Below are 19,239 nucleotides of genomic sequence, written 5' to 3'. Positions count from 1 at the left end.
AGTGCAGTCTCACTTTGTGAGGAATCAACAGCTCCTCTGCCTCAGAGACACAGCATCTCTCCAAGAAGGTGCTGCAGGGCAATCCCAAAGCAAAGGGCTGACGTGCTGTCAAGCTCCATGTTATTTACTGATGACTATTAAAACATAACCCTACATTAACTACCACCCTCATGCAAACACCAGCAACAGCCCACCCTGTGGCAGCCGCTCACTTCCAGCCACGTACCTCCAGCCTCACCCTCTGGGACATCATTCCTATGTCTGCGCTGACGAACACCACCCGTCGGGAGTCCTCGGGGTCTGCCACGATGAAGGCTCGGCTGTAGAGGCGTGTGAGGAGCCCACCAGCCACCTGCTCCGGGTTGGCATAGCCCATCTGCAAGGGAACAGCTCTGTCAGGTCCACCCAGCCAAAATAATGAGTGATGCATTCACCTGAATGAACTTCTCCAGGTGGATTTGCCAGAGCGTCAGAGAACTCATTCAGCACATAAATACTCCAAGCTGTAACAGTCCTGCCCTGTGAGTGCAAGGATCATGGAATGGTTTGGAGGGGGACCTTAAAGCTCATCTAATTCCAACCCCTTGCACAGGACCAGGTTGCTCCAAGCCTCAAAGAAATGTCACTGAATGTTTGCAGGTGACACACGTTGGTGGAGGCAAAGAGTCTGAACCAGAAACCCTGCAAAAAGTACTGTTGGATGGTGAACAATCAGTGTTCTGCCAACCCCGTGTTCGATTCCCCCGACTCACCAGGGGAACTTGTGCCACTGGTCCCGTGCAGTCAGCTCGACCCACGCCCAGCAAGTAGTTTGCTGTTTCTGACACGTTGGTGGAATCTGTAAGAACAATAACCAGTAGGTCAGTGGACACGTGAGGGAGCAGAATTGGAGATAAAAGAGGCAACTCAGCTTTGTCCAAGAGAATCCACACCCAAAACCTGCTCAACATCCCCAGAGGACCCAGCAGACCCCGGGCAAGGGGGTCTAGCTGAGTCCTCTGCTTGGGTTTCCAGTGGGCTGTCAATGTGGTCCAGGTGTGCTGAGGCTGGGAAGGCATTTGGGGTGGTAAAGGGTGGACCAGGCATGAGGAACTGCAGAGGGAGGTCACAAGGTGGTGTCACTGGGCCATGGAAAATGTGTGGGGACACGCAGCGAGGGGGAAACAAGCCCAGGGTTGCCAATTAAACTCTCCAAGCCCATCACCACCACGCAGGAAACAGAGCCAAGGGTGCAAGTGCTGCTTCACACAAAAAAAATCAGCTCAGCAGCGGTAAGAAAAAGGGGATGGCACGTCAGGAGCTGCTGGGAAGGACCAGGGAAGAAAAAACAGCCACATGTTTCCCTGGTGCCTCCAACACACCCTGAGTCCAGTGCTGGCACCCTGGTCCTCCTCAACAAAATTGAAGCAGAGCCACTTGAAGCTCAAAGAAGGGAAAAGCAGCTCTGGGCAATGACCTCCAGGCAAATGGTGAGGAAAAGTACTCCCAAAGGAGGTCGTGTCTCACCCCAGCCATCATGAAGGTGCAGAAATCCTTACAGGATGGATAAACTCATGGAAGAAAAGCCATGGAGGGCTATAAAATAATAATTATAATGAATAAATAAGGTTATCTGCATCTCAGGAAATCCCAGAGCCACAGACCACTGGAGGCTGAGATAATACTGTGGGAAAATATTGAATATTTCTGTTCTCACAGCCTTCCCCAGGCAGCTGCTGCCTCTCAAGGCAGGACACTGGGATAAGGGGATGCTTGACCTTCCCAGTCTGGCCTTTCCTGGGCTGTCACTGAAACCAGAGGAGCGAAACACTCACACTGGCCACAGACTGGCCATTTCTGTGATTTAAATTGTCATCAGTGAACCTGTTAAAACTACCCTTCCTCCACCTCCTCCCACAACACAGAGGAGAATCACTTGTGCAAAACTCTCATGTGTTACAACCTAAACCCACCAAGGAAGTGTGAACTGCAGCAAGTTTGAGATCAAAATCTAGGAATTGGAAGGTCCCACTGATGCCATGTGGGGCGATGCCCTGTCCAGGGGCAGAGTGAACTTGGGGCAGCCCCCAGCACCTGCCCTGTGCCCGGGGATGGGGCTGGAGACCTGAACGGGCTGTGATGGGCTGGCAGCAGCTGTGAAGCCCCTCGGGGCAGTGCCAGGAGTGAGGGGCTCTGCAGAAACAGGGAAGGGAGGATGTGTGGGTCCCTGCAGCCCCACCAAGCCCGGGGCTGTGCATCCATGCAGGTGCTCCTGCCAGGCTTGGCCACCCTGCTGAGGTGGAAGGCTCATGCACAGAGGTGGTGATGAAGGCTCAGCAGTGACCTTCTGTGTCTCTGGACACACACTGGAGCAGCGTGTGAGGGTGGGACTGAAGCAGCTCAACTTGCCATCGCTCTGTTTGTTGAGGAAGTGGAGGGTGAGGAGCACCACGGTCAGCGTGATCATCAGCGCCAGGCAGACGATGAGGATCACCTCCAGGCGGGAGAAGGAGCACCTGGACCTCTTCCCAGACATGGTGGGAGCTCTGTGAAGGCACAAAGGGACAGATGGGGCAGCCCCAGCGTCGGGCACAGCACACCCAGGGCACACATCACACCCTCCAAGAGCTGCTGAGGGTTTGTGTCCCCTGAGAGCAGCAGAGAGAAGGATGGGAAGTGCAGATCAGCTTTTCAATCTGCTTAAGGCAGCAGAAATATATCTCCTGGGAGCAGCTATCACTCCCTGTCACGAGGCCTGATAGGACAGGGTGAGCACCCAAATTACTGATCCCACCTTTCCCAGAACACTTTGCTCACCCTTCCCAAGGAATCCTTTAAATAAACTCCAGAATATTCCACCAGACTGAGTGCCTGGAGGAGATGCTGCAGCCTGAAGCCTCACAGCTTTGCAGTTGCTCACACACTCAGAGCACATCAAAGAACAATATTGTCACCATAATAAAGGTCAGTTCAATAACCTCAGCATGAGAAGAGCACAGCCCATTGCAGGTCCAAGTGCAAATCTCTCCTGCCTGGAAAAAGTGCTGGCTGTGAGAGCTTTCCAAGATAAGAGCCTATGGATAGGTGCTGGATTTCTTCAGCATATAAAAAAGTTTGCTTTTGGATATTATTTTTCCTTCTTCTATAAAGAAGGAAGGCTTATTTTGGGTTAAAAACAGAGGTTTGTTTTGGGTTAAAGATTAACAAGAAAAATCATGCAAAATGCAGCTATGGGAAAATATGTTGTTGCCCTCTCTGATTTGTCCTGGCTGTGGCAGCCCAAAATTGCACCCAAAAGCTCAGGTTTGCCCAGTGGGAAGTGACACTTGGAGCTAAGATGTGCCTTTTGCCCTTCCTGTAAACACCTGCACGAGGTAGGAATTAACCTTTAAAACAGCTTTGGATGTTTCCATGTGTCCGTGGATGTCTTAGCAGATCAAACTTACTGCTGATCCCATTGCTCTGCCTGTGACCCAACCATGAATCCACTCCAAAGGGTTCCTTGTTTAGAGCAGTGAGGGGGATCTCTGTCCTTGGGGATGCCCCCAGCTCACCTGGACATGGCTCCAAGCAGCCTCTGGCACTGGCACTGCAGGGAGGGAGATGGGGAAGATGGACACCTGGGAGAGGGGAAGGCTCCAGGGAGACCTGAGAGCCCCTTCCAGAGCCTAAAGGGGCTCCAAGAGAGCTGGAGAGGGACCTGGGACAAGGGATGGAGGGACAGGAAAAGGGGGAACAGCTTCCAACTGCCAGAAGATGGGATACTGGGAAGGAATTGTTCCCTGTGAGGGTGAGGAGGCCCTGGCACAGGCTGCCCAGAGAAGCTGTGGCTGCCCCTGGATCCCTGGAAGTGTCCAAGGCCAGGTTGGAGCAACCTGGGCTAGTGGGAGGTGTCCCTGCCCGTGGCAGGGGATGGAACTGGATGGGCTTTAAGGTCTCTCCCAACCCAAACCAGCCTGTGAGTCTGTGATGAGCCTGTGATTCGAAAGGGAAGAGTGAGGCAGAGCCTCTGAATCTCCTGGAGGTAACATTTGCCTTAGGGTGAGTCTGTCAGGGGGTTTGGGAAAGCTTCTGCCTTCAGGTTATTCCTCACAGGAAGGTGCCCTGGAAACAACAGACCTGCAGAAAACAACTGCTGAAACGAGCATGTATGGGCTTGGGAAGGTTGCAGTGAGAAACAACATCACCAGAGAGCCAAGGGCTCTCCCAGACTTGCTCTAGGTGACCTTTCCTATCAGCTTCTTTTGCCCTGGTGAGCTACAGCAGTTGTCATCAGGGCTGGATTCCACACAGGAAATATTCTGGTGGCAACAAAGCTAATGTTACAGGTTTCCTTCCTCCTGTTTTAATTCTCCAAGCGTGGCCTTGGCAGCCCAAACCCATCAGCACCATACATAGTGACAGCACTCATTGTCCCACTGATCCAACCCAAATAACACCAAAAGAAATCAACATTCATCCCATGGAACCCCAGTGGAATCTCGTGCAGACCTCCCCGAGTTCCCTCACCTGCTCCAGCGGCCAGAGGAACGTCTCCCAGCTCCAGAACCTGTTCCAAGCTGAAAAGTGGAGCTTGGAAATTGTTGCTGTATAACCCTGTGAGTCAAGCACTGCACAAGATAAGAAGAAACCAATCAATAATTTCTACCCCACAAGGAGGTGAGAGGATTTTTTTTCCCTGGTGTGTTTATGTTGAGTTAGGGACAGCGCCTGCCTCTCTAAAATAACCTTCCTGGGGTTGCACTGATCAGCTCTGGTGCACGAGGAATTCGGGAACAGGACTCTTTTCCTCCTCTTTGCTCCGTCACCGCTGGATGGAATTCCACAGCCTGTGGAATGAGGGCTGCTTCCCAGTCTGGCCATGACTCCTAATCCTCACAGAAGATTGCTCCTCAGGGTTTCCAAACTCTACTAGAAGAAGAACTTGAGAGCAGGATTGTATTTTAAGTGTAAAATAGTATATTTTTATTTATTAAATTTGTTAAACCCAAGCTTTTTCCACCTGTTTTCCCTTCAAGTCCCAGACAGGTCTGGATAAACTCACCAGCTGCTACAGCATGCCTTATCCAAAGGGTTTTGACAGCTTGCTCCTCCCAAATATTACAGGACCCAGCCCATCCCTCAGAAGTGGTGGCAAGGGAGAGGAAAGCTCCAACTAGCCATGCCCCTCCCTCCCTCCAGCATCCATGCACTTTGTTTGGGAATTCAAGGCTGGGATCACCTCTGACGTTTTCCATCCCAGCTCAGGAGTTTCAGTTTTCCCCTTTCATCCCCTTTTCTCTCGTGCACCCCCAATCCAAGGGTTAACATCCCAGCTGGTGCTGAGCAGGGTCTGCGTCATCACTCCAGGGTCATGTTCAGTGTCGCCCTTTGACTCGCTGATTTTTGGACTGGCTGCTTGGGAGAAACAGGATTTACTGATACCTTATCTCCTCACTGCAATTCCCAGGGAACCTGCTTGCTCCTGCCACCGGTGGAGAAACCACCTGCTTTGCCATGTGGGATGACAGGTACCCCTGGGCACCACTGTGCTGCTGGGAACGTCTGAGTCACGAGGGCATCCCAAATCCTGCGCTGGCCTTGGAGGGAAGTGAAGAGCCTCGTTTGACAAAACCATGGAGCAGCTGCTCTGCTGTCACAGGGACGAGCCAGGAATAGGTTGTGCATTGGCTCGTTGGTGATACATTTGCTAGATCATCGTGAAAAGCCAGGAAATTGAGTTTTAATGAGCTGCCACAGTGATGGTGTGTCCTGCCAGCCTCACCCCATGGAATGCAGGGAGCTGAGGAAAAGGCCTCACTGTGCCTCTGTAACTGCAGAAAGAACAAACCACCTGTTGGTGGGGGCAGAGGAGGAAAAGAAAGTTTGGTGACAGCTCAAAACATGTTTAGGGGAATATTTTAAATTGCTTTCCTTTTCAGAAGACTGCTACGTGAGGCTATGGGGACCCACAGCTCCCCATCTCCCCCGGGGATGTGCCCATGTCCAGGTGCCCTGGCTCAGGACTGCAGGAAGCAACAAGCCTTTGGGTGCAGAAAAGGGACTTTCAGGACTGCAAAGACCTCAGGTGAAGTGCTGAGGGCTTGGTAAATCCGTCTGCCTGTGGGAAATGTGAACTGCTCCCTCCAGAGATGGGGGATTCCTGAGATGGTGCCACGTGGAGCTCACAGAGATCATCACACAGCAGCACAACAGGTTCCTCAGGGCCACTGTCAGCCTAGTGAGGAACAACAAACTGCCCCAAACAAGTCCTGGAAATGCACCTGGCTTCTGCACCTCGTGTCTTCCACCTGTGACAGGTCACCAGCCTGGCCACCCTGAGGAAGGACAGCGGTCCCACCGGAGGCACAATGCTCACCCCAAAGCAGCCACACTGCAGCACCCAGCCTGGAAAATAAAACTTCCAAGGAAGAGCTGTCCTGTCAGGGGCAGGATGCTCATGGACCTGCTCATTAACCTCTGATGGTTGAGATCAGAACTCTACAGATCCAGGTTGGAAGGAAACTGGAGCTCGGGAAGAAACAGCAGTCATGGTTGGAGGGTTCAGGGCATCCCTGAAATTATACTCCATGCTGGGGTGGGAGGAAATGTGGGATTTGAAAGCAGGCACAGTTGTTAAATGCATGCAGAGCAGAAAATTACTTCCTTGAGGTCCTTGTCCTGCCATGACTGGACAGCCTGGCCCTGGACATCAGCCTGTGCTGGTGTGACATCATAACATGCCAAGTTTCCTTCTCATAAGATGAAAGGTTCCCACAGATCATCCTTTTTCCCAAGACCAAGAGTCCTCCAACTTCTTCCCATTTTGTGCTAAAAGATACTAAAGAAAGTTATGTTTTCTTTAAAATATTTATCCTTATGAAAAATGGCTTCTACCCATCACTGCTACCAACCTGTGACCTTCCCAGGCACAACCAGGGACTGCAAACAGCACAGGATTTTCATTTTCAACAAGAAAAACGCCTAAAGCCACTCAGGATCAATGGATCCTGAAGTGGCTGAAGGTTCCTGAAGGAACAAGGCAAAGTTGAAAGAAGAAAACCATTAAACACAGATTGCCAAACGTGCATTTCCTTATACAGCAAACACTGTACTTCCAAATGGTTAAGAAAGAGGATTTAAACTCCCTCTATCTAAGATCCCCTAGGAAAAAAAAATAAATTAAGGGAACTGGCTCTGAAATGTAAATCCATGAAGCATTTGCTTCCCTTTCTGCTCCTTATTTTTCAGTTTCTCATCCCTCCACAGCAAGAGCAGATCATTTCAGGAGAGTGACCCTTTCTTCCAGCATCCACATTTCACCTTAAAACCAGCATTTTCTGGTCTCTTGGAGGACTCACTTTGTGCAAGCCATCCAAGTTGGGATCAGGTAAAACGAAACTCTTCCCCTTATAAATGCACAGGAGACCACGATCTTCTCTGTAAAGTTCCTGAAAAAAAACCCACCCTTCTGATGGGTAACAAAAGGATTGAAATTTCCTTTTTTTAAAAAAACAGAAGACCTGGGAGGATCACATAATCCTGACAGCCCCCACAGCAATTATAAGGTCTGCTATACAACGCTGTTTATTAAATAAAGACAGGCCAAAGTCCTTTTTTACCAGCACGCAGGATCCCGATGGCAGGAGATAACACTTCTGAGCAGAGCTGTCAGCAAAAAACCTCTCATGCTTTGGGGCAAGGACACACCAGGCATGAATCACTGCAGATGGACCATAGCTGAGAGGTTTGGGGGGGGAAAAAACAGCTGAAGCGGGAAATTTGGGGTCCCAGGTCATTACTGCAACGCTTAACAACGAGCAGCACCACAAACCATCGCCCATCTGAGGAGAAACGGTGCTGCCGAGCAGATCCACCCTGGGAAGGAGAAGGCAGCACAGCTCTGGATCAGCACCAAGGCACAGCATTCCCTGGGTCCCCTCCTCCAGCACAAGGTCACAGCACTGAGCTCCCCATCCCAGCTCTCCAGGACTCCTTTCCCAAGGCAACAAACCCTGCACACCAAAGCACCGCCGTGGGACAGGCGGGACCACGTGGAGCGGGATCCATGCAGTAAGTCAGACACTACAAGGCAGGATTCAGCAGATTCCATTTAATGTCATGTGCATATATATATCCATACATTTATTTATGTCAATGGTTTGGATGTGCGTGATGCCCAGGCCTTGAAAAATCTACTCCTCGCTTCACGTCTGGGAGGGAGCGGGAATTCTCTCCAAAAAATCACCCCGGGGTGGGGTTGGGCGTTCTGAAAAATGAATTTTAACCCCAGAGTTGCCAAGATAAAGCTGTGAATTGAAGGCAAAGCACGCAGAGCTGAGCCCTAAATTCTCAGGCAGCTCTGCAAAGGGTTTGGCCAAGAAACCCCCTCCCTCCCTCCCACCCGGGGAGACAGAGAACTGATAAGGAACGGGTTGGGCTTGTTTAGCATCCCAAGCAACAACCAGCAGAAGCAACACCCCATCAGCTCCTCAAGGAAGTTTTTGGCCAAGGTTGAGGAACAGAGCAGAGGAGTTGAGATAAACCATCCCCAAAAAAGAAAGGAAAGAAGAAAGAAATGACACTTTCACCAGCACAGACTCACAGAAATTTGCTTTTTTTTGCCTTTTTTTTGGCATTCAAGCACCAGGACTGACAGACCCCAGGGCAGTGGATGATGCTCACCCCGCCCTGTGCTCCCTCCCAGCAGTTTTGGGGGTAGATTTTTCAAGGCCTGGTGATGGCTCCCAGGAAGGCTCCTCCCAACCCGCTCCCGCCCGCTCGGAATCGATTGCATAGCATTTATTTCAGATAAGGCACTGTTTTGCCCGACAGCAATTCGAAATCAATGCAGTTTCCATACAGTCCAAATCGGATGGCCTACAGTGCAATAAACATCAACTTAAAGGCAAGGTTTGGAAGAATAAACCCAGCTTTAAATTTCAACTTAATATCAAAAAGATAAAGGAAACTACACGTTTCAAAAGCCTTTTTATTTTCCTTCACCATTGTTGTTTTACAATACAAATATCACCTTGTGAATACACAAAAAACCTACAGAAGATAACTCTGCTTCACGTAAAATACAGAATGGATATATATATATTTATATATATATTTTTCTCTTCTTCATTCTTTTTTAAAAAAAAACTATTTTTGTTCTGCACATTGGCAAGTTTAGGATAGGATACTTCCCCAGACATACAGTATGTATGGTAGGAGTGAAACTTAGAACTACATGCAGTTTCTGCACAAATATTTTAAAGAAATAGATTATCTTTGTTGTTTCTCAACAACATTGCAAAAGGGGATGGAGAAACCATTCGTAGTTCACTCAGTGATCATTTGTAAAATTCTTAAAAAACAGGAATTCATGGCTGTTTTGCTTGTTAAAACCCAGCTACCAAGAATAAAGTGATACTTTTTAGCTTGACCTGCCCACAATGTGTGAACAAGATCGGACCCTTTTTATTTGGTGGGGTGGTTTTTTCCCTACACATGGCAATTTCAACATTATAAGCAAATTTCCAGTTTAATTTAGCTATAAATGCAAAAATTAGTAATTATATAGTATATATAATTCTGCTTTCATGGAATACTTTATTTTAAATAAAAACATTTAAGACTGCCTACTGACCATACAATCAAGACAAGAAAGGCACTAGAAACATAGACAAATCTCTCTCTCCCAAGAAGCATTTTCTTTAAATTTTAACTCTCTATTCTCTGACATGTAAAAATCTTTTTAAATTTAATTTTTTTTTTCATACACGTTTTGAAAAATAAAGTTAGGAAATACTTAGAAAATCACTTTACATTTTTTCTTCTTTTTTTTTTTCCTTTTTTTTTTTTTTTTTTGCACTTTTTGACACAGTCAGTCACTGCAGATTCTACAAAATCAGGATTACCAAACCTTTCTGTGTCTATCATCTCATTCGTAGCGCGGTGCAACAGGTAGAAAGATTTCTTGATTTCACCCAAGGCAGGTATTTAGAAACCTTCATATAGTCATTTGCTAGAAAATGGCTTACAGCCCAATCTTTGGGGCAAGAGATATGAAAAGTATGTTTTCCCAAGAAAATAATATGCTTTGTTCCCAGACGTGACTGGAAAAGACCAGAACTCATGATATAAAAGCTCTCATTTATGTTGTCGCATCATATACAAAGGAACATGGCGATGGGTAAAATGCAAATCCCAACTCTATCAACAAGAAATGTGTAACAGTGCATGATAAGTTAAATTTTTCTTTATTGTTTGTCCAACGCAGAGATCCTTTGGAGAGAAAAAAAGATCACAGTGCTTACCAGGTAACTGAACGGGTCGAGTCGAGGGGAGCTGTTAAAAGAGAGGGTTATAGGGAGCAGTTGATTTTTTAATTTTTATTTTTTGTTGTTTTCTTATGGCATCTTCTCGTAGGGAGTTGTGAGCACTTGGGCCAGGTCCTGTCCTGCTGTCACGTGTCGCTGACCAGGCGGCTGTACTTGACCGGCCGGCCCCGCCGCAGCGCCGGCCAGGGCAAGGGCCAGTGGTAGGAGCGAGGTACAATGCCTTGGACATTCTTTTCAAAGTACTGGAAGGGCTTGTACCACCAGACCCTTGCGAGGAGGTTAGTTTGGGAAGCTTCTTTTAGCACCTGTGCCAAGAGAGAATGGGAAAGGGGGGAGTTAGGGAGGAATTACGAACCGCTCGCTCACGCGGCTTCACGGGACACCCCGCTCACTGCTGCTTCCACCCCGCTCACTGCTGCTTCCACCCCGCTCACTGCTGCTTCCAGACAGCTCCCAACGCACCCAGAAACACCTCCCAGACAGAGCTGTGCAGACAAAGATCAGGAGAAGCCAAGCTACTCTTCCACAGCCTCCCTGCACACACCCAAGTGAGGTTCACCAGTGTCGCAGGGTATCTTTCGCATCGGTGAGGCTTGGTCAGTACAAAAAGCAGACACACACACACACACACACACAGAGAGTTGAGACAAGAGTTGTCTGCTGTGTGAGCACAGCGACATCTTTTTATTGAGGCAGCTAATCCACATTTTCCCCACACACTTTCTGTAAATATAATTTTTACAAAACACCACAGCACTAACACCTGCACCGTGAAACACGGCCAACATCTCTGTTCCTCGCACATTCCATCCTGTTTATCTCCTTTCTAGTCAACTCCCGGATTCTCGAGGCTGCTCTGTCCATGGGAACAGTTAATTAACTTCACTGCTCTCATACCATCCAATATTTTAAGCTTGTCAACTTCTAGGGGCTCAGAGGACCTGCTGCCTCCCCCCACACACCAGTGTTTCCAAGATCTCTGTTGTTCAACGGGCCCTCAGGGGAAAAAAAAAAAATGAAAGGCCCAAAGATCAGTCTCTCCTCTCCCTTGGGAATGAAAAACCCAACCCAAAGCACAGTTGTTACCATAAGTATCTCTGAAATTCCATGTAGCTCAAGAATGGCTTTGGAACTTCTGGGGCAGTGAGCAAGGCACATCTCAACCCACCCGGAGGAGGTCAGGAGCCCTGCCCTGCCCTCCATGTGCTCCCAGACTGCTCCCACTCACCCTTTTCCTTCTGTTAGCCAGGAGCAAGCCCCAGCTGAGACACGAGGAGTGGGCAGGTCCCCAGGGAGTTATCCAACCACCCTGCTGCATGTTTGCAACACCAGAGCCAGGAATCTCTGAATCCACCCACTGCAAAGTGCAAGCACTGGGCTTGTACACTGAGCTCTGTCTCCATGTCAAGCTCACACGTAAAATAAATTCACTTCTGCTTTTAACTTGAAGGTCAGACAGAATCCAAAGCCCTCTGCACATGGAGCAGCTCAAGGAAGGAGAGATGAGCACACAAAGGTGTGCTCAGGAAAGGATCCGGGGACTGGCATTTCCCAACATTTCAGCAGCTTAGGGAAGCAATGTTGAGCCACCTTCTGAATCACATCACGCAGCAAAACAGGCAGGTTTCCACACAGTAAGGCAAAGGGCTTTGCTGAAGCAAGTCCTCATTAGGACTCAGGGCAGTCCTGACTCCAGTACTTCCAGCCTGGAAGCACGGCCACCCAGCACCTGCTTGAACAGAGCCCAGGAGCAGATTCAAAGCCTGGAAGCCCATCTGGTGCTGTGTGACAAGTTACAGAGTCTGAGCACAGGTTGCTATTGGACAGGGTGGCTCCCACACTGACTGAGCAAAGTGCATCTAATCAGCAATTAGGCATTTTGGGCTAAAAACATACCACGGGGCTTGACTGTGGTGTATTGCTTCAAGTAACATCAAAACCAGAGGAACAATGAATGAGTTGTAGCCAGAAGGCCTTCAGGGGGGCTGGAACCAGATGATCTTGCAGGTCTGTTCCAACCCAGGCCATTCTATAATAATTCTATGATACGATCTAAAAATCTGGACTGTCACAATATTAACTCATTTCCTATCATCATCATTTCCTAGGTCTTTCTTAAACACAATTAACTGGAGGAATGTGCAACACACAAGTAAAAAATCTTTCACCAAGTGCACAGAAAATATTTGGACACCAATATGCTGTAGGGGACCTAAAAGTTTCTCTTAACTCACTGTCTGTTACCTGTGGCAGAGATCTGTGGATTTTCTCTCATAGAATCAGTATCCTGAGCTGAATGGGACCCACAGGGATCATCCAGTCCAACTCCTGGCCCTGCACAGGACACCCCAACAATCCCATCATGTCCCAAACCCTCCTGGAGCTCTGGCAGCCTTGGGGCTGTGCCCACTGCCCTGGGGAGCCTGGTCAGTGCCCAACCACCCTCTGGGGGAAGAACCTTTCCCTGAGATCCTCCCTTGACACAGCAGGGGAGGTTTCACATTCCTCAGCCCTGCAAGCTCCTCTCTTATTGCTCCAGTTCACTGGCAGGGAAAACCAATGACAATAACATGAGACATCATTTAAACCTCTTTATTCAACCTTTGATGAATCTTTTACAGCTCCTCTCTGACTGAGTATAATCATCAAGTGCTGTGTCTCCTCCTAAGCAGCTCCCTGTTCTCAGTATTTCCCTCATCACCCTATTTTCCCAGACATGGGCCTTAGGTCAGAAGCAGCCTGTTCTCAGCTGCACTGCCCTCCAAAAGGAAAACATTTCCCTTGGCCAGGAGAACTTCCCACCACTTGGACACATTTAAAAAACTGGTTCATTTTTAGTGAGACTCTCAAGAGGCCTGTTATCAAACTAAAGGGCACAAGCCACAGAATACAAGGAAAACCCAGCTGGCCTCAACAGACAAACAAAAAAACAAGGCAAAGAACCCCACCATATCTAAATGGTTTGCTCTGCTAACACCAAACCGGCCCAAATTCAGAAGGATTTCAAAAACTGAGGCTATCCAGGGAAAAGCAGAGGCCTGCCTGCCTTGGGTAGACCTTCACATCTCTCTGTGGTCAAGACACGAGAAGAACCCAATCAATGATGCCTCTTTCTCTCCTGCAAACCCAAGGGCAGGACGTGGGTGGGTTCCCTCCTACTGGATATTTCCCCGTCACCACCCCACTGCAAGGGGATCCCAAGAGTGCAAGGAACTCACTTGCTGGTTGGCCATTGTGTGGTACCACCAGAATAGCCTTGTAGTGATGTAGTAAGCCACCACCACGTCCACAGTGTAGTGGTCATGAGCAAGGAGGATGCAGAACATCCCAACCATGCTGAGTGCCCAGCAAAGCCAGTGATACCACCAGAGTCGCCGTGGGGAATCTGCAAAGGAGCACAAGCAGCAGTTATTTCAAAGTGTAGGTTTATCAAGACTAGTGCTGTAATTAGCAGAGGTCATGGACTGCAATCCTGCAGGAAGATTAGGAGCAGGAATGCTGAGATCACAAAATAAGTCCCATTCTCCTGAGGTGTAGCTTAAAGTTGCAGTCGGGGTAAGGAGATCCTTGGACAATACAAAGGTTATGAAATCTCTGAAGAAGATATAAAATACCCTGGCCAATCTAATTAATCAATTTGTGTTTAGATGAGATATTAGGAAAAAATTCTTCCCTGGGAGGGTGGGGAGACTCTGGCACAGGTTGTCCAGTGGAGCTATGGCTGCCCCATCCCTGGAAGTGTCCAAGTCCAGGTTGGAGCAACCTGGGATAGTGGGAAGTGTCCCTGCCCATGGCAGGGGGTGGGACTAAATGAGCTTTAGTTCCAACTGAAAACCAACCCCAAACCACTACAACCCTTGTGGTGAAGGGTTTCCCTAATATCCAGCCCAACCCCACCCGGCACAACCCGAGGCCATTTCCTCTCACCCTGGAAAACGCACGTATTTTAAATTTAACTGCATTTACCAAGGAGCACAACAATAATTCCCTCAGTGAGGAAGGAATGAGCAGGCAGGCACTCACACTCTTTGATGAACAGGTAGGTGAGGGTGAGGATGACGGTGTGGCCGCTGTACAGGTAGTCACCACACATGTTGTGGGACCCGGTGATGGACAATCCCCCACCAGCAATCAACTTCATTATCCTTCGCAGGTGAGATTCCCAGTCTCCAAAAAGCTGGTGCAAGAGGAAAACACAAAAGCACAGTAAAACATCAGCTTTAACCTTTCAGGTTAAAGGTTTTAAACCTTTGTTTAAAGCAAAGGGTTTAGCCAGCAACTTTGCCCTTTGGTTCTTCTCTCTTTCTGCTTTGATCCACAAGTTCAATCAGCAAATAAATCCCCAAACCTGGCAGCACCTTTCTAGGGGGGGGGAAAGACTGGAAATGAGCCATGATTTTATTGATGCTTTGCACCTATTACAGCTGGCATTCATGTGAGGTTTTCCTTCTGTCCAAGAGGCAATGCACTCTAAAATAAATTAATTCATCTTGTTGATAACAGCACAGGCCCTATTGATGACAATCCAACAGAAACCAGGATGAACTGTACATCCAGCTGCTGAAACTGAGATTTGATGAAGAGTATCTCACTCCAAACCCTAAGGCCACCTTGGAAAAGTCTTCAAAGTAATCTCTTTCCACTTCACAGTCCAACAGAAACACGTGTGGTGTTTGTCAGAGCACAGTGCCCAACTTCAAGAAGTGGCAATTAATAGTTTCTGACAGACTTCAGCAGGTTCTTTGCAGGAATTAAACATTTCCTGTTAACTGTTCATTACAAACATTAAAATGCTCCCCAAAGCCCACTCTTCACAACCATATATAACTCAATAAGGTGTTGAGAAGTTATTCTTTTCCCACCAGTATTTATAGCTTTCAAGAAAACTCAGCTAATTCTTAGTCTGACTGGGGCAATAGAGGAGCACAACACCAGCTTGTCTCTACTTGAGTAATGAGAAGGATTTGCCAACACTGTAAATTCCCAAAAATGGCAGATTTATTCCCTTCAGCCCATAAATACCTGTGTTCTTTTTTCATTTCTTAACAGATGACTGATCAAACACTGTGCTGACTCCTCTCCCACTCTCCTCTCTTTCCAAAAGCTCTGGGTCCCTCTGAAAGCCACACGTGGCTTGGCAAACATTCTGCCTGGGCAAAGTACTGGTGTTTGTTAGTACATTCACTGGCCTGATCTCCCTGAGGAACTGCAGCAGTTCAGCTCTGTCTGTACCTGCCAATCCTCACCAAAATAAAGGCAGCACGTGCCCCAAGCCACAGCAGGATTTTACTACCTGTCACTTAATTTATGTGCACACAAAGATACTTTGGGTAATGTGAGATGGATTCAACACCACCATCCCTGTCCCATCTCCACCCCAAGCAGGTGAATCACCCTTCCAGGCTGACCAGAAGGGTCTTGTCCAAGCACCTCTGTCCCAGTAGCCTGGTTTCATCCACGGCTTTTGCAAGCCCAGTTTATTTCTTGGCACAACAAACGTGAGTCAGTGCTACACTGGGGAGGAGGTGACAAGCCCTCATGCTACCACAACTGCAAAACTATATATATATGCAGGAGACAGAGTTCCACCAGCCTCAGAAAAGCCTCTTGGGGCCATTTTCAAACACAAATCATATTTGGATTTGACACAGGGGTGGTTAGAAATAAATGAGTCACATGTGGCACACCTGCAGGCTGCACACCTTCAACTGCTTTGGTGGAGACAGAAAATTGCTGATCATGCAAATTAGTTGAAAATGCCACAGAAGTAGTGTAAATCAGCATTTTGAGAAGGGTGGGAACGACTGCACTGCCCCAAAGCACCTGTCAACACCTCCACCAAGAGGGAAGCCAACATCTGCAGGAGGATTGTCCTGTCAGGCCAAACCAGTGTTCTCAAATTAGAATTGCAGAATGGTTTGGGTTGGAAAGCACCTTAAAGATTAGGGACACCTCCCACTAGCCCAGGTGGCTCCAAGCCCCATCCAACCTGGCCCTGAACACTTCCAGGGATCCAGGGGCAGCCACAGCTTCTCTGGGCAACCTGGGCCAGGGCCTCCCCACCCTCACAGGGAAGGATTTCTTCCTAACATCCAATCTAAACCTACTTCCTTTCAGTTTGAAGCCATTCCCCCTTGTCCTGTCCCTCCAGTTCCCAATGAACAGCCCCTCTCCTGTTTCCCTGTAGCCCCCTCAGACCCTGGAAGGTGCTGTGAGGTCTCCACACAACCTTCTCCTCTCCAGGCTGAACATTCCCAGCTCTCCCAGCCTGTCTCCACAGGGAAGGTGCTCCAGTCCCCTCAGCAACTTGGTGGCCTCCTCTGGATTTGCTCCAACAATTCCATGTCCTTCTTTATGTTGGGAGCACCAGAACTGTGCACAATGACCCAGGTGGGGTCTCACCAGGGCAGAGCAGAGGGGCAGAATCCCCTCCCTCAGTAACAATTCTTGAGAAAGCACTGCTGGTATTTTTGGGAAGAGCAGGACAAGTGGGAAACACGCAGATTAAAACATGGGAAGGCAGCCAGAAGCAGAGTTTACCTTTGGAGAACACTTGAAATGCATTCCAGGTACTGGGAGCGTGGTCACATACATTGTAATACACCGGTACAGGTACAGTGTGCCAACTATACAGAAAAATCTTCTGCTAATTATAGACCTGGGAGGGGGGGAAAAAAAAAAAAGAGGATAAAAATAAGGAGGTCACTCAAGGCCAACAAAATACGCAAAAGGTAAATAAAACAAAACCACCAACTGTTTTCTTCTGATGCTTTTGGAACTCGTGACAGGCTTACACCTGAGAACACTGAACTGCCCCACAAACCTTCCCACGCTTTCCAGGTCAGAAACACAAGAGCAGCTCAAGTAACATTACCCATGGAGGTGATTACAGGAAATCTAAGGATTAGAACACAAAAAGCCTGTGCAGATTGGGTGCTGAAGACATTAAAAGGGATTTCGTGCCCCAAACTCCTCCATTAGCTGTGGGCTGTCACCAATTTCCTATTCAAGGCAAGGGATAAAGTTACAGTATTTTCATTCTAAGATGAAAAGAAGGAAGTTTGTTTCAGCTGACACACATATTTAGTAATGACAAAGGGTCTCTGGAGAAGAAAGAGCTTGGATAACCCGAAGGAGTGAGCACACATCATTCCTGGGCAGCATCATAAAGGGAGCAAGTCACAGCAGCAAGGAAACCTCCAAACTACAACTGCAGAGCTGCCCTGGCCACAGCACAGGGGGTCTGCAGGGGAAACCACTCTCCAGGCAAGTGGCCACAGCTGCAAAGACATTTATTACTGAGGGCTGCCAGCGAGTCCCTGGAGGGCAGATGCAGTTTTGGGGTACAGAGAGGTGGTTCTGCAAAAGCAGCAAGAGCACAGGAGGGAAAGCCAGGCAGCCTGGGCTCAGGAGGGACAGCCAGCCCCAAAACTGGCCCCTCGGGTTTCACCACAGGGTAACAGCTAAGAAAACCTCAAGGAAAGAGCTACAACAATTAAAGCCCCTCTGGCACATCCACCAGGACCGGAGCAACTGCTGGAGAGACCCTAAAGAGACACCACTGCCAGCACTGCAGAAATCAAGGGCAAATCCCATTACAGCAGTTAACCACCCTTTGTGTTCTACACACCCTGTTGGTTTTGGTTGGTTTTAAATAATTATTTGCAGTTATGATCATCTCAAGCTGCAACTTCTGGCACTCATGGAATCACAGAATGGTTTGGGTTGGAAGGGATGTTAAAGCTTATGTTGTTCCACCCCCTGCCATGGGCAGGGACACCTTCCACTGTCCCAGGTTGCTCCAAGCCCCATCCAACCTGGCCTTGGACACTTCCAGGGATCCAGGGGCAGCCACAGCTTCTCTGGGCAACCTGTGCCAGGGCCTCCCCACCCTCCCAGGGAACAATTCCTTCCCAATATCCCATCTAACCCTGCCCCTGGCAGTTTGAAGCCATTCCCCCTTGTCTTGGCACTCCAGGTCCTTGTAAATAGTCACTCTCCATCTTTTTTGGAGGCTCCCTTCAGGCACTGCAATTCCTTTGTTGCTATTGTGTTCACTTTTAAAACAACAGTATTCCTATCAAGCTGAGCTCTTTCAAAACTCAAAATTGGCCATCTTTTTAATTTTTAATAGCTTTTGGCAGAGTTATTGAACTGGAGAGCTCCACTCTTGGAGGAGGATGACTTTGCAGTGCCAGATTAATAACAACTTGAGTGCCTTGATTTATCAGAAAAGCATCAACTCTTACAGGGTAAACACATTTTGCACTGGAGTGCTCGCTGCTCTAACACAGTATTCCACATTTTTTCTTCTTTCCTCTGATGTAAACATGGACAAAGACTAGAATTAAAAATTACACTTATTAATGTAGCTCCACAGACTGAAATTTAAGTGTGGAAGGCACCAAGCTGTTGGAAAGGTCTTTTCCTCTGCACAATTTTTCTCCTGGAAGGGTGATCCAGTGAAGGTCTCACACTTGTGCCTGGCTTTTATTACTTGATTCTGCTTCTTTCTTTATAACCATAAAGGCAAACAGGGGGGCTGGGGATTAAAGAGTGAGCAGCACTGTATTTTAAGAGCCTGAATAAGTGGCAGCATTTTATAGAGCACTGAACTTCTCTTTTTAATTAAAATTACCCACAAACCCATTCAATTTAGCTGGATTTGGCATATTTTAGCTTAGGGAAGCATGAGAGTGCTCTGTACTGTAATATATATAAAAAAATTAATGTAAAAAGCCTCATATTTCCCCTTCCTCAGAGGATTTGTGTGCGTGTGTGATTTAGAGCCAGTGATCACCAGACCAGACAACTCCGTTCCAACTCTCCAGACCTCACCAGTGCACACGCTGCTTTTTCAGTCCCATGAGCGAATCAGATGTCAAGCATGGCCGAAACCCAGCGCTGTACTTCTCCCAGAACATCTGGGAATGCTTCCCAGAGAGGCTTG

At 48.1% G+C, this 19,239-nt stretch overlaps 2 protein-coding genes across 11 annotated transcripts in view; both read right to left on the bottom strand.

Annotated features, from left to right (window-relative positions):
* Nucleotides 1–4,616, bottom strand: part of LOC113972124 (putative neutral ceramidase C) — a 20,296-nt gene extending 15,680 nt beyond the window's left edge. Inside the window, exons 1-4 of the mRNA XM_027692863.1 lie at nucleotides 4,489–4,616; nucleotides 2,347–2,525; nucleotides 753–814; nucleotides 227–376 (exon numbers count right to left, since the gene is read on the bottom strand). Coding sequence (XP_027548664.1) covers nucleotides 227–376; nucleotides 753–814; nucleotides 2,347–2,515 — 381 coding nt within the window. The 5' untranslated portion in view covers nucleotides 2,516–2,525; nucleotides 4,489–4,616. The remainder of the gene's footprint in view (nucleotides 1–226; nucleotides 377–752; nucleotides 815–2,346; nucleotides 2,526–4,488) is intronic.
* Nucleotides 4,617–8,577: 3,961 nt separating this feature from the next.
* SGMS1 (sphingomyelin synthase 1) overlaps nucleotides 8,578–19,239 on the bottom strand; it is an 86,768-nt gene continuing 76,106 nt past the window's right edge. For 9 of the 10 annotated variants that reach the window (XM_027692853.1, XM_027692856.1, XM_027692852.1 and 6 more), the window contains 4 exons: nucleotides 16,830–16,947; nucleotides 14,256–14,466; nucleotides 13,508–13,674; nucleotides 8,578–10,594 (listed from right to left, as the gene is read on the bottom strand). In XM_027692853.1, coding sequence (XP_027548654.1) covers nucleotides 10,415–10,594; nucleotides 13,508–13,674; nucleotides 14,256–14,466; nucleotides 16,830–16,947 — 676 coding nt within the window. In that variant the 3' untranslated portion in view covers nucleotides 8,578–10,414. The remainder of the gene's footprint in view (nucleotides 10,595–13,507; nucleotides 13,675–14,255; nucleotides 14,467–16,829; nucleotides 16,948–19,239) is intronic. The other variant, XM_027692862.1, reaches the window with a different exon arrangement.

Source organism: Neopelma chrysocephalum, unplaced genomic scaffold (assembly GCF_003984885.1).
Source record: "Neopelma chrysocephalum unplaced genomic scaffold, ASM398488v2 Primary Assembly neopelma1_89, whole genome shotgun sequence".
Lineage (NCBI taxonomy): Eukaryota > Metazoa > Chordata > Aves > Passeriformes > Pipridae > Neopelma > Neopelma chrysocephalum.
Note: the sequence above shows the minus strand (reverse complement) of the source record. Positions and strands in the feature narration are given on the sequence as shown.